General features: G+C 42.9%; 2 protein-coding genes, 1 long non-coding RNA gene and 2 pseudogenes across 3 annotated transcripts; 3 read left to right on the forward strand and 2 right to left on the reverse strand.

The window, feature by feature from the left end:
- Window positions 1-238: 238 nt before the first annotated feature.
- Window positions 239-2,386, forward strand: LOC136498036 (uncharacterized). Its single transcript, XM_066493971.1, has 4 exons — window positions 239-390; window positions 503-592; window positions 1,622-1,659; window positions 2,027-2,386. Exons 2-4 carry the CDS (start codon window positions 517-519, stop codon window positions 2,138-2,140), a joined length of 228 nt encoding a protein of 75 aa, XP_066350068.1. The 5' UTR covers window positions 239-390; window positions 503-516; the 3' UTR covers window positions 2,141-2,386.
- Window positions 2,387-2,774: 388 nt separating this feature from the next.
- On the reverse strand, window positions 2,775-5,780 carry LOC136497507 (uncharacterized). Its single transcript, XM_066493336.1, has 3 exons — window positions 4,856-5,780; window positions 4,382-4,548; window positions 2,775-3,478 (listed from the first exon to the last, which is right to left on the reverse strand). The coding sequence occupies exons 1-3, from the start codon at window positions 5,762-5,764 to the stop codon at window positions 3,271-3,273; spliced, it is 1,284 nt and encodes a 427-aa protein (XP_066349433.1). The 5' UTR covers window positions 5,765-5,780; the 3' UTR covers window positions 2,775-3,270.
- A 226-nt stretch (window positions 5,781-6,006) lies between these two features.
- Window positions 6,007-10,465, forward strand: LOC136498536 (CDT1-like protein b; annotated as a pseudogene).
- A 93-nt stretch (window positions 10,466-10,558) lies between these two features.
- LOC136495247 (putative ripening-related protein 5) lies at window positions 10,559-11,135 on the reverse strand (annotated as a pseudogene).
- Window positions 11,136-20,176: 9,041 nt separating this feature from the next.
- Window positions 20,177-22,827, forward strand: LOC136497449 (uncharacterized). The gene is made up of 3 exons (XR_010769317.1): window positions 20,177-20,921; window positions 21,610-21,798; window positions 21,905-22,827. It is a non-coding gene; the product is annotated as an uncharacterized lncRNA (long non-coding RNA).
- The last annotated feature ends 69 nt before the right edge of the window (window positions 22,828-22,896 follow it).

Genomic DNA, 22,896 nt, shown 5'->3' on the forward strand with positions numbered 1-22,896 from the left:
CAAAACCATTTTAAACTAGGATCGAACGGTCTTAAAAGTTGAAAGGGTAAAATTTCTAGTTTGAAGTTCAAGGGAAAAAAATCAAACTACGTTTTCCCTTTCTAAAAGCCTGGACCAAACCTGTTCGCGCCCTGGGCTTGATGACGTGCTGTGCATGGTCTGAAAGGCGTTGCCAATCTCGGACTCTCGGTCCGGCTTAAAGGCCCGTCGAGGCCCAGCAGGGAATTAGTCGCCCCCTTTCACTAAAACCAGGTGAGGAATCTACCAACTGCTCTTCTTCTTCCGTCCACCCCTGGTGGCTAGTGCGCTCCTCTCTCTCGGCGACGACTGGGCTACCGCCGCCGCCGCCAGACTTCGTCGGGCACTTCGCCGGCGAAGAGTTCCCGCCAGGTATCCCCACCCTCTCTTCCCTTACTTCTGTGCGAAACCAAGGACCCAATGACCCTAACTTAAGCTATTTGGCTATTTCTACTCGGATCCGATCTAATTACAAGTGCAACAGGATCAGAGGAGGTGATGGCGAGAAGTGACAGCTGCCTGGCGCGCGTGGGTGCCGGAGTTGCCATCGGTGGCGCAGTCGGCGGAGCCGTCGGTAACCTTCCTCCCTAAACCCCCCCTAAACCCTAGACTTGCAGCATCCATCCGTGCGAGCTGCTTCGCCCGTGGGTATGTTTGTTGAAGTAGATTAGTGTGTGATCTCAGGGATCTTCTCGAGCTAGCTACTACAGATCCTCGGTTTGTCTGGTTAGCTGGCGGCCGCAGATGTAATAAAAAGGTGACTTTTGTTAAGAGTTCGTGCTTAGGTAGTATCTTCAGGAGATGTAATATATCGATGCTCTAGTTGAGTTTGTTTGTCCAATTGCTTGTGCTTTAAGGGCTGTTGCTGATTTGGTGTGCCGCGGTTTGGGTAATTTGCTGGTGGTGGGTAGGACTTGGGATGAAAAATGTAAGATCAAAAGCTTGTTCAATGCCACTTTGGAATGTACCAATTAGTATATTCGAATTTTGGTTTAGTTTCCTGATTTGGACTCCATTGTAACGGAAAGATGACAGCATATGGAATTGTCTGTATGTCAAGTTACTGGTATTTGCTGGCAAAAAGTTATCATTCCGCTTCGTGGTTTCCTATTTAGCTCGTGTAGAGAATACTGATCACAAGGACTTGAAGGGGTGGATATGGTCATGTATTAGGCTACCAGTCTCTGGCTTTCTTACCTTGATAGTCATTACTTTTGGGTTTTGTAATAAGGCAGAAAAGACGCGCCTGTGGACTTTTATTATTTTTATGGGGTTTGTGTTGACCAGTGCTTCAAGGATGTACCTAACATGCTTGGCTTGCTTCTTTCGTGCAATAACTATTATGCAATTGTTGCTTTCAAGATGTAGCTCTAATAAAGTTGCTTGTATTCCCAACGCTCATTAGAAGATGTTTAAGGCAGCCTAATTAGCCTGCATGCAGTGTAACTTTTTCTGTCCTAAATTTCAATCTTGTATGACCGGAGGGAAGTGGTAGTTCTCAAAGTGCTCTTGGAAATAAATGCTATATGTTTCCTTCTTTCTGCTGCCATAGCATAAGAGTACCAAGTTACTAATTGGCATGTTTTTCCTTCTTCCTCCGCAGGTGCTTGCTATGGAACTTTTGAGGCATTCAGATACAAGGTACGCATACACTATTTGCTTTATTATACACAAAACCACATTATGGTAGGGCTTCTATGTGATTTCCCTTTCAATATTTGGTTTTGTGTCATTCTTTCATAAACTTTTGGATACTGATGCGTCCAAACAGTACTAGGAAATAAATTGATTACTCTGTCCTTCAATATGCAAAGGATTCAAATTGATTGGGTCTTGACACTTGATTGTGCATTTCGTTAACCTTAGCTAAGATTTACTTTATTGAACTCATGGAATAATGTAGGTTTTATTTATTTAACTGTCAAGAGGTAACTATCTGAAATAAAAGTTTAGAGTTGTTTTTGGGGGTTATCATGAATGCTAATCAGTTTGATATTCTGTTGCACAGATCCCTGGATTGCTAAAGATCAGATACATTGGACAAACTACTGTTGGCAGCGCTGCAATTTTTGGTCTTTTCTTGGGGGCTGGGAGCTTGATTCACTGTGGAAAATCCTACTAGTTTGTTTCCCTCCTTTTTCTGAACACGACATTGTCGATGGGCTTCAGAGGAGGATTCTAGATTTTGAGCGCTGCCCTGGGTGGCTTCAGTGAAAACTATTCAATGTCTGTACAATTTAACAGCTAATAGCTCAGGGTTGGAAATAACGATCAAGTTATGCCCTAGTGTTGGTGTGGATCGAAATAGAATCCATATTCATCTGTACGAGAATCTGTCAATTTCTCATATAGCGTCTTATGTTCTCAATCTCATCTCATTTTCTTTGAAAATGTAAGGATTTCTTATACTCATCAATAATACTTCTTTTCTTGCTAGATGGATGTAATATCGCTCAAACCGTAGTGACAGCTACATGCTATTGTTGAAATGGTAAGGGCAGCCAGCCAAGGCCAAGGTTGACGCAGCATGGTAGTCACTACGTATTTTCGTGTATATCGCTCCAGACTGAAGGATGATTAATCGTATATTTTGTTTTTTCGTGATATACAAATTGGGATGATTAATCGTGTAGTTTGTTTTTTTGTGATAAAAAATTGTCCAGTGAGTTGAAATAATCTCGTACGACAAGCTAATGGCACAAGATACAGCAATTCAGTATGCATCATCAGTTGCAACACTTCACGCTGTCAACGAGCCGTTCCAAATGTGTCATGCTCATGCGTTCATCCATAGTGCATTATTATTTTATACTGCACTTCTTCTCTCACTGTACATAGCTATGTTGAAGACTTAAAAAACTACTCTCACATATTCTATGCTTGACTTTGACGTCAAGGATACTAAGTACAGATAGTAACCATTGTCGCTCGAATAAACTCCAGTGTATCTGGAGTCTGGACCAGATACACAGTTGTGGACAAAGCTAGCAGGACTAGACACTAGAGTAAACTAGGACATCACCTCACCATTCAGCGTGTTCGGCTGAACTGCACAACTGCTGTGTCGGCGGGCTATGGCTGCAAACAGTTTCAGCGGGAAACTGTACCACAAGCAGCAGCAGCAGCAGCAGCCGGTTCTAGGAGTAGAACAACTAAAATTGCCAGAACTTCAGATAGTTTCATGTTCAGAAGGGGCAGAATTACAACTCTAGGATCTCAAACACCTATAAATTAGTTATGGCATACTCACTGTCACAGACCAATCAATGCCCGAGGTCGGTGCTCGATGGTTAGCAAGGGCATACCAGACTGTGAAACAGCTCTTACAAACCCCATGTTAGCAGTCAAAGTAGGAGCCCGCCAATGGTCACCTGTGCCAAAAACAATTTTGTTCTTCATCGCGAGCTTCCTTGTGGTTGGAAGATCCATCATTCGAGCTGAAGGACTGTCTGGGACAATGCTGTAGCCCAAAAAGTGTTGGTAAATACTCTGTAAGATACTGGTTGCGTACTTGCGTGGTTAAAAAAAAAGCGAATTCAAGGTCATTAGCAAGCCCCAACACACACTGGGCATGATAAACAGTGACTTGAAAATTAGAAAGTTCCTAGTCTACCACGGGTGTAGTACCTCTGGGATATGATAGCAATTTGTATGAACAGGAAAATACTACTATATTAGCTAGGTCGGAGAACAAATATTTGTGCAGATGAAGAGGGCAGGCCAAACAGCTAGCTAGCAGATGCAGCATGTTTCACTCAGTGTTACTAGAAGCAAAAGCAGTTTCAATTATCTGCCAATTTAGAATGCATTGTAACTACACAGATGACAGTACCGGTTCTACCAATTTATATTGAGCTCATTACAAAACTTATACTGGGCCGCCAGTAGAGGAGTACCTTAGTGCATCTACAATTCTACATATATCACTCAGGGGGCATGTCCACAAAATACAAGGTTGAAATGATAAATTATATAGTACCTTACTACAAACAATCTTGAAGTACCTCAGTGCATCTACAATTCTACATATATCACTCAGTATAAGGATCAGATGAACAAGAATATCATACAACCTTTGGGCACTACAAGTACCTAACAAATGAAATGCACATAAAGATAGGAAATGAAAGAGCGAAAGTCTGCTTCATGAACTTGATCATGTGTAAGTTCTCAAAAGGAAACCTGATGATGTGTTCTGTCTTAAACGTTGTAAGCAATATATGGTAACAGAAGAGTCACACTCAAAATTCAAAGCTGCTAACAGAAGAATCGCACTCAAAATTCCAAGCTAGGGTTACTATATATATAGTGGCACAAAATACTGTACCTCCAGAAACCAAATTAGCTATGTAACAGAACTTACATGAGCTGTTTCAACAAATGTCTTGTTCTGATGGTCTCCTCAGCTCCACCACACATCGAAACAATTTCTTTGAACTCCAAGTTGACAGTTTCACATATGATACATTGCTTCCCCTCCACTGCTTTCCCCAACTCTATGAGTATTGGAAATTGCAGTTCGGATTGCGCCTACAGCAAACATGAAATAGTTCAAGAGAAGATCTACTGCATGGTATTCTTTTGTAAGCACTAACTACTAAGTACACAGTTCTCTAATATAGATTCACTCTTTGCACAAACATATTAAATCTGTGTACTTGATGTGGGCTTCCTTACAGAAATCACAAACTTGATGTGGGCTTCCTTACAGAAATCACAACGAAACACAATTAAATCTGTGTACTTGATTGCAGTGAACAACTGATCAACAACATTGCAGTGAACTGGGTGATGAAAGACTGGCTCCTAGACTGTAAAGCAAACATTTCCAAGCGACCTGATCCATGACGAACTTGTAGTTGCACTTGAACCTTGCTCTGGTCTCCGCCTCAGGTGTAGCCATCAGCTTCCCTACCCCGCCATTGCTGATCCCTGACACTATAGCAACCAGCGCCGTGGTGTCCAAATTCACCAGCTCCCTCGATTCCCTCCACATCTTCCTCATAAAGGCACCAAACGCTCCCTCAAAACCCAAAGGATCCTCATCAGCAGTTCCCCCAGCAACCGCGGCGTCTGGTGGCAGCAAAACCTCGCCAGCACCCTCCACGACATCAATCTCAAACGCCCTGAAATTCCTGAGCTCCTCACTCGGGTTGAAGCTGACGGCGACCCACCCGTCCCCATCCTCCTCCTCGGAGTCGCCAATGAACTCCTCGAGCAAGTCAGTCTCCACGGCCTCGAACCCCTCGGCGAGCCCCCGCGCGATATCCACGCCGACACCGCGGGAGAAGACGAGGAGCAGCTTCTCGGGCCGCGTAGCGGGCGGGGCACCGCGCGCGGCGTCCAGCGCCGCCGCGAAGCGGGCGCGGAGACCCCCGGGCGGGGCCCAGGCGAGCCTGGCGGGGTTGCTCGCGGAGACGAGCACCCACGCGGGCCGGCCGCGGAAGGCGCAGGCGAAGTCGACCCCCGGGAGCGGCGAGAGCCGGGACGGGCTCCGCACGGTCGGGTGGGTGAGGACGAGGTGGAGCGCCGCGAGGTGGGGCAGGTTGGAGGAGAGCGGCGTGGCCGGGGCGGGGCGGAGCGAGGAGAGGAAGCGCAGCTCGGCGTCGACGAGGCGGAGGAGGGAGCGGAGCGCGGGATGGCGTGGCAGGTCCGGCGAAGCGGCGAGGTGGTCCTGCAGCGCGACGCACCGCGCCCGCGCCAGCTCCAGCTCGGAGTCGGCGGCGCACACCTGCCGTGCATCCATTTTAGCTGCGATCCGGTTTCGGCCGTGATGGGGGAGAGAAACTATGGGTAGGAGTGGGCCGGCCTACATGGAGCACGGCAAGTGGGCTGAAAGTGCGAAACAAAAAACAGCCCACGACTCGTTTATGCTGACGTATAAAAATGGACCGAAAATATAGCCATTGGGCTCGACTTTGTAGACGCGTTCGCTTTGGTTTGCTTCGACACTTCGAAGCGGCACCGTTCGCCTTCGGTACTCCGCGCCGTCCGCTTCGTTTTTTCCCTCCCCTTCCCCTCCACTACCGCCGCCGCCGGCCCGAGTCCCGTGGGGACATCCTGAGTCGGAGCGCCGTGCTCCTCCGGATTCGAGACACCGAGCGCACCCCGAGCTCTATCTGTAGGTATACTTTCAAGATCTGGTCCTCTGTTAGCTTGTGCTCTGCGAATTATGCGATGCTTTCGTTTCGTGTCCCACACTCCCATTGCCACACGGGTGTGCTCCCATAAGCTCTCCGGAGGGCCATTTGTTTCGCCTCTTTAGTCGGCAGGCGCTGGTTTGAGTGGCACAGCTCTTTAGTCGGCAGGCGCTGGTTTGAGTGGTGCAGTGGTTTGTCTGGTCAGCTGTTGTGCTGTGTCGTGAGGTAACGTCTAGGGTTTGTGGAATTTGTGGCCAGTTCTCACTCAAATTTTCAGTTATTTAGCCAATTATTTCCACCCGATTTTTGGATTCAGTTTTGCGGGATGGCAAACTAGAATTCCGTGATTTCCTTTAGCGCACTTCATAGTTCATAGGACATCGCAGATATCTCTGTCCAGCGTTTTTGTTGGGTAGGGGAGGGGGTGGGGTAAAGAATTTAAGATACCTCGCGTTCTGTCACACTCTTGTCACTAAATTCTGGTGGATGTAAAACACTGGATTTATCCTGCACAGATTGGCCCTAATTCATGTATATTTCCACAAGTAGATTTTTTTGAAGTAATTAATATTTATTCGTTATTGGATAGTTGTGAAGCACCTTGTGGCATTACTAGGGGATATGGGTATGAGTATGGCCATATAAGTTGATGTTTGCTACTCTTGGATAACATTGTATTGTACTACTTTATGAAGTTCACCCATGTACTTCTATGCATTCAGGATTTGTGTTTGATTTAGTTTGGAGCATTCTTGGATAACATTGTATTGTACTACTTTATGAAGTTCACCCATGTACTTCTATGCATTCAGGATTTGTGTTTGATTTAGTTTGGAGCATATTACTTATGGTCCCATTATTGTAGTGTTTGGAGCTGAAAATGAGTGAGGCGAATACTACTCAGCTTGACCTTGAGAAAGGATTTTCTCGAGTGTCTAATGATAATGATTCGAGTAGCCCTACAACTGTGCACAAGATGAAAGCTGAGACAGAAGATGGTGGAAGTGAAATCGAATCACCCACTCTAGAAAAACTGTGAATCTAGAAGCAAAGGGGTTGTTGTGAGTTCACTGGCAAGGAATTTGCTTGCAGAGAGGTACAAAGACAAATTTGCAAATCAGTTGGTGGAAGATGAGGGTGAGACAGATGAAGAAGACTATAATGAAAGTGTTTCGCCTAGTGGTAGCCGATCTCTTTTTTCAGAAAGCATTGAACTTCTTGAGAAGTGAGTCATTTTATTCTCATCTCAATATCTCACGCATATGTGTGCTGCCTTGCCATGATTATTCACCTTGTCTTTCTTGTTCACAATGGAAGACACAAGGATTTGCTGAATCTTTTCAATAGAATGGAGAGTTCTATAAGATTGCTTCACCTACGGAAGAAGATGGCTACATTTAATAATATTGCCACCCAGGTGGAGATACTCACAAAAAGGTAGTAATGACGATGAAAGTATCTATATGGATTATTATTGTTTGTTTGTTTGTTGCAGTTGGATGATAATCTTTCTGCATTACAGGAAGTTATTATACGGTCATTTGGCCCAAATGAAGCATTTATTCCCAGAGGCAATCCAGATAAAGAGGATACTAGTACATGATGAGAAGAGCCTATGCATGTATGCTGATATGGAAATCACACTTGTAATGGATGTTGTGGAATGCACAAGCCCTGATTAGTCTCCATCCATGACAATTTACGAGGCTTTTTACTTGAAGCTTTTGAGATTTTTGGATGCTCATCATAAGGTACTAAACTTAATTTAATTAGCCCTTGCTCAGGTAGCAGTTAATTAATAGATGTTCACTGTGTGATATTTCCTTTAATTTGTTAAGTGCATTTCAACTGAAGTTCTGTCTTCTCATTTCAAGTGAACCTATATAGTTATATGTTCTTTTTTAGGAGTTGACCTATATGCACTTTTGATTATGTTAGTCTTCAAGCCATGATGAATTAATGATTCACTCATCATTCTCATTGCAAATTGTTATTTATGCAGGGTGCAGACATTCCTGAGGCAATCCTACCAGAACCCTTTAATTCAAGGCCAAGGGAGAAGTTATATCTTGAGGCAGTACATAATGGGCATGCTGCTGAGCCACCTATGCAGGGTGTCGCTGAGGAGGAACTCTCAAATGCTTCCCACTTCCCACAATCTTTTCAAAAACTCATGTCACAGAAAATCATTGCTGATGGAACTGAAAAGACTCAATTGCTATCTGATCCAGCATAGCTGAGCTCTGTGAGTGCTTATGATACAGAAGGGTCAGACAGAAACCCTAAAAAGCAAGATGAACATGCTCTAGTTCCAGTGAACTCTGAAATTTCTGCTACTCCAAGCCGCCATTTGATCTCTTGTTGTCAAGAGAGTACACCAAAACAAGGGACCTCAGAGTCACCGTTGTTGCCCGGAACACCTGCAATACAGACTCCAAAAAGGCCATTGCCGACTCCACTTGAGAAACCCAAGGTCACATGTGGACACATTAGTGAACCACGTTCAGCCAGTTCTGCCCGCAGATCACTAAATACATCGTTAAAATTTGAAGGAGGAAGTCCTTCTTATTATGATGGAATGGAACATACGACTACAGCTGAAAAGGGCATAATCTCAGAAGACTCATCGAGTTTTAACAAGTCATTTGAGGTATCTGATTCCCATCCGTCACATAAAATTGTTATCCGTTTGTATGGCACATAATTGCATGCTAGAAGATCACAGATGCTATAGTCAATAACATAAACTAGTAACAAATGCTTGTGCTTGGATTCTGATTTCTTTGAAAACCCAGTTTGCGGGAATAACTATGGACAGCTCTTTCTGCATTTAATTCTGTATCTTAACAACGTTAATGTGGGTTATGTCAAATAGATTTCTTAACTAACTAGTAACTACCTTCATCTAACACAATATTCAGGGAATAGGTATATATGACTGTTCAATAATTTCTAGAATGGTAGCACTACAGTTGTTGATGCTATGGAAAAAAGCCAGCCATCAGGCTACTAATAACCAGAGCAACTTACCAATAAACTTGGAATTTTATACCCTGAGGTGCAGTGATAAGTTTGTTAGACAGAATGACCATTTCTCTTTTGTTGTCTGTAGAAATGCTCAAATGCATTATAAAACAAAGAATGTACTCTTGGTTTTCTATGTATGACATGGTGTATGACTAATAGATGTCTTGCTTCCTGCTCTGTTATTTTCTTTTGCTGTAGCCTGTAATAATAGGTGGAAGACTTACAATTCCAAGGTTGTTCCAATTCATTTGCCTGTTGGTTATTTCCTGACCAAATGAACCTTTTCCTTGCAGGAAGATAGTCTTGTCTTCTTTACTGATAAAGACAAAATCAATGAAGACCCAGTGGATACTCAGGAAAGGATGGCTTCGCTACATACCACATTTGACATAGTCTGCGATATTTCTCGTTCTACCAAGAATTCACTTATCACGAAACAGGAACTTTCCCACAATATTCTTGCCAACAACTTGGAGATAGAAGAGATTGGTAATGAGGACCACTTGATCCGTGTACCTTCCAAATTATACTTGATGTTTCCTGAGCTATGCTGATCCTATCGTCTTTTTTACTAATAGGGGAGATAGAAGAGCAGCTGCATATTTTAGAGGATCTGGCTCCTGCTTTGATATCAAAGAAGGTGATAAATGGAGGAGAAATACTTTATAGGTAAGTTTTATTTGGTATTACTAGACAGCATCCCTCTTTATTTTTTCTATTTAAAGTTTTTCAGCAGAATACTGACATATTTTCTTTAAAATGGCAGCATCGAACCTATAACAGATTAGAATTCAGTTCGGGCTAGGCTTGTAGAACCTGTATGAGATAGCTGCGATTGGTTCAAGCTGAAGAAATTCTCTATATGTATGTACCACTAATGAAACCCGCATTAGCTAATTACCATCATGGAAGCATCTGCATTGCTCATGTCTGATTCGACTTCAAATCTGTGTTTTTGTTGACCTGCTCAATGCTGAAATTTCAATCAAACTTAAATTCGCACCATCTGCTCTGTGAGCTTACTGTGGTAATCCCATGAACTTGTGTGGAGTTCAGCTGCCCTTTGGCATCTGCTCTGTGATATTTATTCATGAAAAATGAAGAAGAAAATTACTGGTGTGTAGTGCTGGTGTGAAGCGCATTGCTAGCTCTGTATGCATTTAGATAACACAGCCTTTCATTACTTCATGCAGTATTTATTCAATATTCAATATTCAATAAAATGACATATATCTATATGTAGCAATGACATGTCCTGCATACAGAACACTAGTGATGGCAATAAGCCCACGACCTATATCCTCTAATCATATGTATGTTCCCGGCACGTATCAAGTTCCAACAGATGGAGCAAGATGCAGCCATCAACTGCCTCACTCGGACCAGGTGATGTCCACCATCCCGAGGTTCTAATCGAGTCCCAGGGCGTCCCACACCGCCGGTGAGGCGTCAACGATGTTGTTGTCGCACGGTGGCTCAAAGTTGTGCTCGTCGTCACAGCCGTGCACGGAGTCGCACTCGTCCACCACCTTGGCGTACACAGAGTTGCCGTTGGCGCTAATCTTGATTTGGTGCCCGCAGCATGCCATGTTGCTGAACCACCCTGTAGAGAGCGCCACCACCTTCTCCTTGTCGCTGTGGTACGCGTTGTCGCACTTCCGATGGGCCGCCGCCAGTCCTTGCCCTTCTCGAAGCTGTTGAGCGTCAGCACAGCCTTGGTGCTCGCCGTCACCGGCGGCGAGCAGCGGTACTGCGGGTACATCTCGCCGTCCTCACAGCAGTCCGGGTCATTGCTCTTCTCGCAGTTGCCTGGAGCGACTCGGGAGGTACCCGCTGGCGCGGCACGTGCTGAGGCCGACACCAGGGCGAAGGGAGGAGACCAGCTGGGAGGCAGGAGAGCGTGACTAGGAAGAACAGCGCCATGGCGGATACAGCTCCTGCACCGGCCATCTTTGCTTGCCTGAAGAAATGCTCGAGCTCCTTCTCACTCTGTTTTTTTAGTTTCTCGTGCTCTGCTTTGTTTGATGGTTTGAAAAACGGGTCTAACCCGATCGCGAAAAAACACAGAAACGTGGGGTTCACATAGGTTAATTTCATGTTCATATTGGAAATTGGCCGGAGAACTCGAGACAAAATATATACAGGCTTCGGCTGTGCATTTTTACACCAGCTCTAACCCAATCAATTCGCACTGAATAATCACAAATTGCTCCTCACCATGATGCAGACCAATTTCGGATAGGGCCTGATTGGTTCCGCGTACGAGGCATCCTGGCTCACATTGTTGCATGCTGGTTGATCTGGAGCAGCCTCGCCTGAGCCAGGCTACATAGAAACACGGATGGATCCTGTATCCTATGAGCGTTTACTTACTATCTTTTTGTATCATCCTCCGAGACAGGATAAGACATAATCATCCAAAATCACAAGGGCCAGACTGAACAACCAAACACACGAATGCATAAAGATGTTGCACCTTGGGAGCCTTGCTCAACCCATCATGTCCATGATTGAGTAAACTTGCTACCAGCCAGAGGGAAGTCATCCCTCAACCACCCGGTGCAAACTATTTTCACTGTGTTTGGCAGCCTACCAAAAGCCTTTTTTAACTTCCTCTCTAAATCATCATTTGGAGAGTCATTCGAATAAAAATTGTTCATCTCTTCTATATCCCGCGCGCACTCTAGAGAGCTAACTCCGCTCTCCATCTTTGTAGCGAGAAATCTAGAATAGAGGGTGGTAATATTTGAAGATGTAATTTAAAAAGCTATCAGAATATATATATATATATATACCAAAAATCTATATTCCTATCAATAAGTATATATATAAAAAGGCTCTTGAAGTTAACCTAAGCTATTGCTATATGTTCGGTCCAATAGCCTATGAAGAGTCTTATTTGATTGGTTTAGATGCATCATTGGACTTTTTGTACCAAATTAAAATGGGGTAGACGGATGGGCTTCTCTTGTTGGTTCATGTCTATTATTTTCATTGAATTATGTTTTTTCCTTTACCTTTTCTCCTTTAAGTGAGATTTTTTCTTTTACTTACCTTCTATTTGTTACATTTTTATTTTGTTTTATTTATTATTTATTTCTTTAACATATTTTCATGGTTTATTTTTATTGTTCCAATAGCATTCTATATATGGTGTACTTTTATTGTTTCGATGGTACTCATGAGATATTTTACAGTGTGTTTTGGATTGTCCATTCTTATGCATAATATGTTCCATGGTGTATTTTAGATTGTTCCTATAGTATTCCTAAATTACAACAACAACAACAACAAAGCCTTTAAGTCCCAAACAAGTTGGGGTAGGCTAGAGTTGAAACCTAACAGAAGCAATCAAGGTTCAGGCACGTGAATAGCTGTCTTCCAAGCACTTCTATCTAAGGCTAAGTCTTTGGGTATATTCCATCATTTCAAGTCTCCTTTTATTGCCTCTACCCAAGTCAACTTTGGTCTTCCTCTGCCTCTCTTCACGTTACTATCCTGACTTAGGATTTCCACTACGCACCGGTGCATTTGGAAGGTCTCCGTTGCACATGTCCAAACCATCTCAACCGGTGTTGAACAAGCTTTTCTTCAATTGGTGCTACGCCTAATCTCTCACGTATATCATCGTTCCGAAGTCGATCCCTTCTTGTATGACCGCAAATCCAACGCAACATACGCATTTCTACGACACTTAGCTGTTGAATATGTCGTCTTTTCGTAGGCCAACATTCTGCACCATACAACATAGCAGGTCTAATCGCCGTCCTATAAAACTTGCCTTTTAGCTTCTGTGGTACCCTTTTGTCACATAGGACACCAGACGCTTGCCGTCACTTCATCCACCCTGTTTTGATTCTATGGCTAACATCTTCATCAATATCCCCGTCCCTCTGTAGCATTGATCCTAAATATCGAAAGGTATCCTTCCTAGGCACTACTTGACCTTCCAAACTAACATCTTCCTCCTCTCGAGTAGTAGTGCCGAAGTCACATCTCATATACTCAGTTTTAGTTCTACTAAGTCTAAAACCTTTGGATTCCAAAGTCTCCCGCCATAACTCCAGTTTCTGATTCACTCCTGTCCGGCTTTCATCAACTAGCACTACATTGTCCGCGAAAAGCATACACCAAGGGATGTCCCCTTGTATGTCCCTTGTGACCTCATCCATCACTAAAGCAAACAAATAAGGGCTCAAAGCTGACCCTTGATGTAGTCCTATCCCACGGTTTTTTTAGCTCCCATATTACATAAGGTGTTCCATGCTGTACATCTCATCATTTTTATTGTATTGATGAAACCATGGTGTATAATGGTATATTTTAATTGGTTTCATATATTTGGGAGATGTTCTACGGTGTGTCCTTTATATTTTGTTTTTTACTTTATTTTCCATTTAGTTATTGTTATGTATTCACGGTCATTTTGTATTTATCTAATTTCATATCATTTTTATTGTATCCATGATCTTATAGTAAGATTCAGTCAAACTTTTTCTTCTTTAATATGAAAAGTTCATTTTATAATTCTTATGAGGTGTATTATAAATTATTATCATAGGATTCATGAGACCTTGCATGATGCATTCTGAATTATTCTCATGGTATTTCTGTGATGTTTCATGATGTATTTTGAATCCTCCACGGCTGAAAGTATTTATGTTCCATACACATTGTAATTCAAAATGTTCCTATAGTATAGACATGATATGTTTCATAGTGTATTTAAGTTGTTTACATAGTATTCATGAGATGTTCAATGGTGTATTCCAGATTGCCCACTGGAATTGGACTCGTTAGCTGATCTGTCATCTCTGTCAGTAGCACACCACTTCATACATTGGAGGTTCTCCTACTAAATTAGGGGAGCTACAACCTGTGAGGGTTAAGACAGCCTCCGAGTATTGCTTTAAGAAGATCTCTTTAGTGGGAGAATTCCCTGTGAGCCATTATAAAAGATGGTGGTAGCCACTGAAAAGTTCATGTTCCATCAATACCACCAGTTTGATTTTGTCGAGCTGTATGGACCACTGCCGTGACGTCCGTCTATGGTTTGAGCTATTTTAGTGCACGTGGCTGGCCCCTTTTTTTTGGATAATGGACATTTTGCCCCTGCGTGGTCAGTACATCCCATGGCTCATAGCTGCTTGACTTCTCCTCTCTTGCTCGTGACTTTCCCATGAGCGCTCCTTTCCCAGCTCCGTCTCCACCGAAACCCTACAACTAGCGGCGACGGTAGAGGAGGTGGCAGCACGTGCGCGGCTGTGGTGCGTGGGAGGTGGCACGCGGGCTGCGGTGCCTGGGCGACGCGCGGGAGGAGGCGGCATCGCCAGGAAATCCCCCACCTCTGCACCCCCATCTCGAACTGCAAGATGCTTTCGTGGCTTCCAAAGGGGTAAGTCTTCCCTTAGTACTCCCACAATTGATTTCTAGTTTCAGTAGATTAGATGCGTTATCGAAGTTCAATCTCGGGTAGCTTCACTGTTAAACTACATCTGTAGGATGGACCAAGAGTCAAGCTACAATCTAGAAATAAGGATTATTTCTAGCAATACTCAGTGCCGAAGGTTTAGCTTTAACAAAGTGGTAGATGCAGACACAGGATGAATTTCAAAGATCTTGTTGATGAGATTGTGGAGAAGTACCCACCTCGTTTTAGAGAGGTAGTGAAAGTGTACTACTATTGTCCTGTGTCTAAGTCCAACATTGAGGTCAGCACAGACCAAGAATTGGTTGCTATGTTTGCCAGGCATGTTGAAACCAAGTGCATTTACATGTTGATTGCTCATCACCTTCCTAGATGTGAGCCACCTAGCATACCAGATTGGGAAGATGTGCATCCTATATCCTTTAAAATCTCAAGCACACCTTCAATCTGTGATCCATGCCTTGCACAAATTAGCCAAGCCACATCTCAACCTTCCATTCAAGCTGCTACTGAGACACATCCTTCTTAGTCAAATCCTACCACTGGAACTGCTGAGACACAACCTGAGGATGTTTACCTAATGAATCTTGAACCAGAGAATGAGCATGCTGGAGTTGATGAGGAGAACCTGTACAGTGATATGCTACCCCAGAAATACCCAGTCCCACCTGATGAGGAGAACCCAGGGACTGACTCTTAATGTGATGTTGATCATGAGGATACTGGCCCTGACTGTGAGGGTTCTGATCCTTACTTTGATGATGAGCCTGTGACTGACAAAGTTCCAACTCACATCCATGAAGTAGTGATTGGCAAATATAACCCACCAATGGTTGTGGGTAGTATTTATCCCAACATAGCTACTTTTAAGCTTTCTTTAGCCACTCATGCTATAATAAATGAATTTGAGTATAACAATGAGAAAAGTGAACCGGGGAAAGTGAGGGCCTACTGCTCTGCGAGAATTGATGGCTGCAAGTGGAGGATCCATGCTTCTACCATGGGTGACAATGTTACAGTCAAGGTAATGTGTACCAACTTATGTCTTTTTTCTGGTCCTTGTAGTTATTTTATTAACAATGTTAATAATTCCTTTTTCTTGTGTTAGGTGAAGAGGAATCCTTTTCCTCGCGATTGCAGCAGTACTAGAAGGAGTGGTAATGTCAAGCATGCATCCAAGTTCTAGTGTTGTGAAATGGCGAAAGACTGGCTAGTGGATGACGTAACAGTTCATGCAATAGAACTGCAGACCAGGATCAAGGATAAATTTAAGGTACTTGTGCCATACAAAAGGGTTTATTATGGTAGACAACTTGCCATTGACCAATTGTATGGGAAGTGGGGATTAAGTTTTGACAATTTGTTCAGATTCAAGGAGCAAATAGAATCATCTAGTCCAAGAAGTTTTGTAGCGATTGATCATCATACTGTAGGTGACAAGATTAGGTTCAATAGGTTATTCTTTGCAATGAAACCATGCATTGATGTATCCAGTAGCTGTAGGTGTGATAGATTCATAGACCAATGACAATTGGATTTGGTTTATGCAAAGGCTTTGGGAAGCAATAGAAACCCCTGCTGGTTTGACATTTTCTACAGACTGTGGTCAAGCAGTCATGGCTGGTGTCACTAAAGTCTTTCCAACAATAGAACACAGTGAATGTATGTGGCATTTGGTCTAAAATTTCAAGAAATGATGGACTGAGAAAGTATTTGATGATCATTTGTGGGCTACTGCTTATTCTTGGAATGCATACTGGTTTGACAGAAACTACCTTGCCATGGCAGAGGCAAAACTAGAGGCTATGGAATATTTGAAGTAGAATCACAAGAAGCTATGGACCAGGAGCCAGTTTTCCACATGTAGCAATGTTGACTATGTGACAAACAACCTTGCTGAGAGCTTTAACAATTGGATCAAGGATGACAAGGCATTGCACCTAGATGACCTAATGGACAGGATCAAGCAGAAGTTGATGGTTAAGTGGAACAATAGAAGAAAGATTGCAAGGCAGATGGATGGTACTATACTTGCACCAATCTTGAAGAAGTTGAAAGAGGAAAGTAGGAACATTGACATGGAAGTAATTAGTGGATCAGATGGCGGAGATTTTAGATATGCAGAGGTGTGTGCCAAAGGTGGGACTGGATTCAGATATGTTGTAAATCTAGAGGACAAGACTTGCACCTGTAGGGCTTGGTAGCTGTCTAGGAAGCCTCATAAACATGCATTGGCCTTCATCACTTCAATCAGGAATGAGAATATTGAGAATTACGTGGACAATTATTTCTCAGTTGAAAAGTTCAGATCTGCTTATGAGGGCATCATTCCTGCTATTCCTGGCAAAGAGATGTGGCCAAAATTAAATCATGGCTTCTTCATGCATCCTCCTCTGCTGATATCCACATCTGGTAGGAGACAAAAATAGAAGGTTCAAGACAGCCATAGAAGGTTAAAGAGGGAACAAGGTGTAGGCTCGAGATGGTGGACTAGAGGGGGGATGAATAGTCCTTTCTAAATTTAAACGCACCAGCTAACCGAAATAAATACGGAAATAAAACAATCGGACAAGCCAAGACTACACCCCTCTATCGAAGTTCACAAACACCTTATAAATATCCTAATTAGGCAACAAAAGTGTTTGGCTAGCTAGAGCTCACCTATCCATTTCTAGGAGCAAGGTCACACAAACCTATGCCACTAGTATTATGCACACCGAGGAGCTTTTACACAATCACTACAAGAGATGTGTGGCTTTTTGATGTATTTGGTATGACAACAGGTGATAATGTCATTATATTATTCGGTTTATGACATTATGGTTTAGGCATTTTGACTTGGTGACAATAAAAGGTTGTATGTCACAAATAATGTCATACAGCTAGTTCAATTCCATCCAATGACGATATTTGTGATGTCACAGAGGCATTTTCTGTGTCACAAAGACAAATTTACAAATTTCATCAATCTATGATAGAGTTTGTGCGTAAAAAAATATTGATTTGTTTACATGTTGTTCTCCATGTTGGCATGTTCAACAGCTGTGTGGTCGGGTTGGTCCATATACTTTTTAATTTTCATTGTTTTCCCATTATATTTCATCTCATGTTATCTATGTTTCACAGCCCACGTTGTTAACATGGTGTTTTATTTTATATAGCCTAATCACTAAATAAAAAAAAACACAAACAAAACATGCAGCCATGTGATGTGAAGAGGGGTCGCTAAAAATATCAAAACACCGGTGGACGATTGGTCGTTTAAGACTTATAGTCGGTCACAATAAAAAATGTATGCATCCATTGTTTCAATAATAATAAAAGAATAATTAAAGAAACATTGAGTGTTTTTCTTATCATGTGTGTAATTATTCATTTCTAAACTCAAACTAATAGGTTGGTGATATGAAAAGGTATGTAGAAAAGTGAAGAAGAGAGATAAAAATTAATAGAGACGTACATTCATATATATATATATATATATATATATATATATATATATATAAAGAAAGAAAAGAAAATAAAAAGAAAACAAATTTAAACACACACACCACCCTGAACGCCGGACTCTCGTTGTATCCTCCTGCGCCTGACGCTCTCTCGCGTAGTCGCGTGCGCGACTGCACAGCCTGAGAGCCCAGCGAGGTGCGCGTCCTGAGAGGCCTAGCAAGCATGCGAATCTTTTTTTTAGGGGCAAGCATGTGAATCCTGAGTGGCAGCCCATTTGCAAAGGGTCAAGCGTGAGCACGGAAATTACCCAAAAAAACAAGTTGCTGCTAGGGGCTCTCGAACCTAGGACAGAACATATCAAAGGCAACAGGCTCACCACTGCATTGTGATGATTTTGGTAATCAAATATGCATCCATAAATTTATAAAGCAATTATAGCAGCAAATTGACTTCCCACTCAGCGCCCAGCGGACGTACCGCTCGAAGCTAGGATTCGGCCCATCACGTAGGAGACTCAGGACCCACCAACAACTTTTTTAACAAAAAAACTACAGCAACTAGGAATGAAACCTGGTACCTCACTCTAGGCCTTTAAGCACCATACCATTAGACCACGATTAGTTTTTGTTCAATTGCTGTGACCAGCCCATATTTATAAACAATCAACATTACAGAATTTTCAGAGTAAAATATAATAAAATACTAGATAAATCAATAAACAAGATTTCTAACTTTTAATCTGTGGATGAAGCTTCAAAATTGTTTATTACAATCATACAAACTCTAAATTGGATGATCTTTTTCATTGTCCATCTACAATAATTATATATGCATGGTTCTATGAAACATAGGAGTTGTAGTCCGGGTTCCAAGAAATGGCGCATCCATTTTTGTGAACCATTCAAACAATGTTGGATGGAGAAATAACCAATATAAAATTTATAGATATTAATGATTTCTTCAGCTTTGTAGTTGACAATTTTTCCATTTAAAATCATTTAGTATCCCAAAATTATGTTTGAAGTTCTCATATTTTGAAATTCAAATGTTGAACTGTTCAAACAAAGTCGGATGGAGAAACAACCAATACAAAAGTTGTAGATATCGATGAGTTCTACAACTTTGTTGTTGATGACTTTTTCATTTAAAATCACCTACTGTGCGTTGTTCACAAATGGATACATCTCTCACATAGTTATATGGCTAAGTGAAAGATCTATCTATTTGTAAAGAATGTATAGTCTCTATTTATTAAAATTACTTGAAATTTTTATGCAGTGCTTATAGACCTAAAGTATGCTGTTGTGTCAATTTATAGATTTTGCTGACCAAATTTAGATATTATTACAATTATATTGTGGCATTACCATGCAATAGTTGTAATAATATCTAAATTTGGTTAGAAATTTCTACAAACTTGCGTGAAAGCATGGTTTTGGTGTATGATCATTCCTTAAAAAATTCAATTCATTTTAGCAAAGCGTTACTGCATATTATTTACAAATCTATACATCTCTCACATAGTTACATTGCTAAGTGAGAGATGTATCTATTTATGAAGGATGTATATAGTTTCACTTTGTCAAAATTGTTTGAAATTTTTACGGAATGCTTATGGAACTAAAATATGTTGTTTTGTCAATTTGTATATTTTTTTAGACAAAATTCATTTATTATTGGAAATATATATCATTATGAGGGCATTAAACTTATTTTATATTACTTAAAAACTATAATTAAGTTGCTGAGAAAGAATTTAAACTAAATTAATAAACATAATGAGGACACTACGAGCTCAAAACTTAATGAAAGCACTTAAATAATGTGCTTATATTAAATAGCCAAGAAAACTTATATTCTAAAATAAATAAGTCTTAATTCGGCCTTTAAAAAAAGGAACAACCAAACCAGCCCATTCGGCTCCGAAGCGTGCGGCCTGCTAAGGCCCGTTCAGCTCAGAGAAGCCCAATAAAGACACAAACCAGGGAAACCCTAATACCAAAACGATAGTAGCCGTTGATATCAATCTGATGGCCAGGATTCATGTGAACAAGAAAAACACATATATATAAGCCAATGAAACCCTAGTGAGCTCCTCCTCAGTCCTCACAGTCTTCCCTTTCTCTCCCATCGGCCTTCGCTTTCTTGCTTCTTCGCGCGCGGTGGCGCTAGCGGCGGGCGACCCTAATGCGTGCGTGCTACGCGCAACAGGCAAGGCGCTCCTCCATGATTCGGGGCGGCGGGCCCCACGTCGGCGAGGTGCGGGAGCGCGTGCGGGAGGCTGCCTCCTGTTGTGCAAAAGGCGCAGCGGCCCGGTGTGTACGGCACAGGCTCGCGCGGGCGAGCCGCACTTATGCGCATGTCGGAAGAGGCGACACAGTACTTTGGTGGTGGCTCCTGTGGCGGCGGCGGTCCCTCGCTCAGGGCTAGAGCGGTAGCGACTGAATCTGTCATGGCCGAGTCCTAGCAGCAGTGGGCTTGCGCCTCTGTTCCAGCTCGCGAGGCGAACCAGTGTGTGTCTTCTCAGGGCACTCTAGATCGTCGTCCAACAAGCGACTAGAGCCTAGGAGCGAGGGGCGCGTCCAGCCATCCAAAATCACTACTGCGACACCACAAGTAGCGGTCGAGCACAAGGAAGCTAAGAGACAAGTTTCTGTTCTAATCTCATCAGTTGGTTGGAATTCAATAGATCTCCTCAATCATGGTGGGTTTGTTGGTGCTCGTGGATTACAGGGAGTAGCCTGTGAAGGGAGCAAGGATGAAGATGCTGCTGCTTAGTCTGTTGGATTACTAGATGATAAAAAATTGATCCTCCTCTTGATGTGCTGCTTTTTTCCATGTGTGGTATGGGCTAATAGGTATGCGAGCTGCTCTAAACATCAACCTTGTTTCATGATGCTCGAATCTTTTGCAATGAACTATCATCTGGACTATGTTAATCAAGTTGCCTTCATGTGATCTGGCGCTCGGCAAAAATTTGTGCAGATATATGTTTTCTCTTTGGATTTGTAGTGTCCGTAGGAACTTTGTACCACATGCCTTGGTGCAATTTTAGTCAAAAAAATGAGGAATTATTCTTTTGGACTACTATGTGTGCGTCCAGTAGTGCTAGCCCAGGTCATACTCCTAGTTGTGTCAATTTATGTTGCTACAGTTTGACCTTGCTCGTTATCATTTATGTAGTAGTAGTGATAATCTGCTCAATAGCTTGTGTCTTGATCCGTGTGACATGTTAGATCTGTGTGATTATTGAATCATTGATCTTCAACTGTACAGGTGCTTCCATGTTGGACTGTTCCTTGTATTTGCATCTTGTTTGATATCATAAACTTGTTTTCCTAATTTGTTTCTCTATTTGTATAGAAAAAGCTAATTTTCGCAAAATTTTGTATAAAAAATGTCTTACATTAGAGCATACATAATCAGTGTTTCAGATTTAATTTGATGTCTGATTCAGATCTAGATTTATTTTGTACTTGTGCATGTTGTTCTATGTGATTTTTCCTTTTGTTCGTTGAAGTTGCTAACTCCTCTTCTACTATGTAGGTTGTCATTGGCTGTCCCACTATTCATCAAGTTTGAGTACTGAGAATGATGGCGTACGAGTAATGGAAGTAACGGTGATGGGCACGCACAACACGACAGTGGGGCTACGATTTTTCTCTAGATTGTTTATAGGAAAAAGTCTACATCACCCCCTTGAGGTTTGGTACTCTGGTTGATCTACCCCCTGAGGTTTAAAACAGTCTAAGCAGCACCTTAAACTTTCCTAAACCGTTTAACTAACTCCCTGGCTGGTTTTGGGGTTGTTTTGCTGACGTGGACATTTCTTATTAAATAGGTCTGCGGGTATCTCCTAGACAAGAATCGTTCGTAGCTGGACTGGTCAGGCAGCCGCGTTTCGAGGCGTGTGGGCAGGGTTCGAATCCCTTCGCTGACGCTATTTTGCATGGGACTGGCGTTTTTGCATGGCATTGTGACCGTGCGGGTGGGTCGTGTTTACGCGTGTTGCTGGCTTGCTTGCTCGCGTTTGGGCGCGTCGCGGGCTTGCTGCTCGGTTTGTTTGGGTTCATTTTGTTGCGAAAATTTTTACTGCCGCTCACGGCTCGCCGTTCAGACGTGTTTGCTGCTCGTTTTTACGTTTGCACGTGTGGCTTTCGTATTTTGGCGCTCATCTACGGTGTGGTGATGTTGGTCTTGAGCGCGTCGTCGGCCACCGCCATGAGCTCCCGCGCCAGGGAGACGCCCACCTTGCCGACCTCGTCCTCGCGCTGGTACACGTAGTTGAAGCACTCGTCGGTGGCGCCCTTGTGTGTGCGCACCGTGTGGAGCAGCCGGTACTTGGTGCGCGAGGTCTGTAGTTTGTAAACCGAACCGAATAATCCCAAAGTCATGTAAACAAACTTGTAGATCGCTTCTAGCTCTACAATTTTTGTTACTACACCTTTCGCTGGATCGGGCTGGTTTGAGAGTTTGAGGGAGCCGAAGATTGAGTTTCAGCTTGTATATTTGAGGTGGTATTGATCAGTTCATTCAATTCGGAAATTTTGAACGCGGCCGACTGTTCAGAAGCTTGCTGCCGCGTGGCCTCGCGCGCTCGGCCGGACAGGAAGGGCTCACCGGCGTCGAGGGCGGCGTCACGCTGCTCCAGCGCATGGGCGTGGGCATGCTGCTCTCACTCACCCACGCTGCACCTCCTCCAGCACCGCGCGGCCGCCGGCGTGCACGCAGAAGTGCTCGAACGCGCGGCGGAAGTCCGGGATCAGCAAGCCAGCGACGCGCGTAAACACGACCCACCCGCATGGTCACAGTGCCATGCAAAATAGCATCAAC

Source organism: Miscanthus floridulus, chromosome 12 (assembly GCF_019320115.1).
Source record: "Miscanthus floridulus cultivar M001 chromosome 12, ASM1932011v1, whole genome shotgun sequence".
In the NCBI taxonomy this organism is placed as follows: Eukaryota; Viridiplantae; Streptophyta; class Magnoliopsida; order Poales; family Poaceae; genus Miscanthus; species Miscanthus floridulus.

What these genes read in the sequence shown, in the direction of transcription:
- LOC136498036 (XM_066493971.1), top strand. Translation starts at nt 517, where the DNA reads ATGGCGAGAAGTGACAGCTGCCTGGCGCGCGTGGGTGCCGGAGTTGCC. An exon ending in CGCAGTCGGCGGAGCCGTCG is followed by an intron (nt 593 to 1,621) that starts GTAACCTTCCTC and finishes CTTCCTCCGCAG; the next exon opens with GTGCTTGCTATGGAACTTTT. An exon ending in TTGAGGCATTCAGATACAAG is followed by an intron (nt 1,660 to 2,026) that starts GTACGCATACAC and finishes TCTGTTGCACAG; the next exon opens with ATCCCTGGATTGCTAAAGAT.
- LOC136497507 (XM_066493336.1), bottom strand. Translation starts at nt 5,764, where the DNA reads ATGGATGCACGGCAGGTGTGCGCCGCCGACTCCGAGCTGGAGCTGGCG. An exon ending in ACAAGTTCGTCATGGATCAG is followed by an intron (nt 4,549 to 4,855) that starts GTCGCTTGGAAA and finishes TGTTTGCTGTAG; the next exon opens with GCGCAATCCGAACTGCAATT. An exon ending in CATTTGTTGAAACAGCTCAT is followed by an intron (nt 3,479 to 4,381) that starts GTAAGTTCTGTT and finishes TTTGGGCTACAG; the next exon opens with CATTGTCCCAGACAGTCCTT.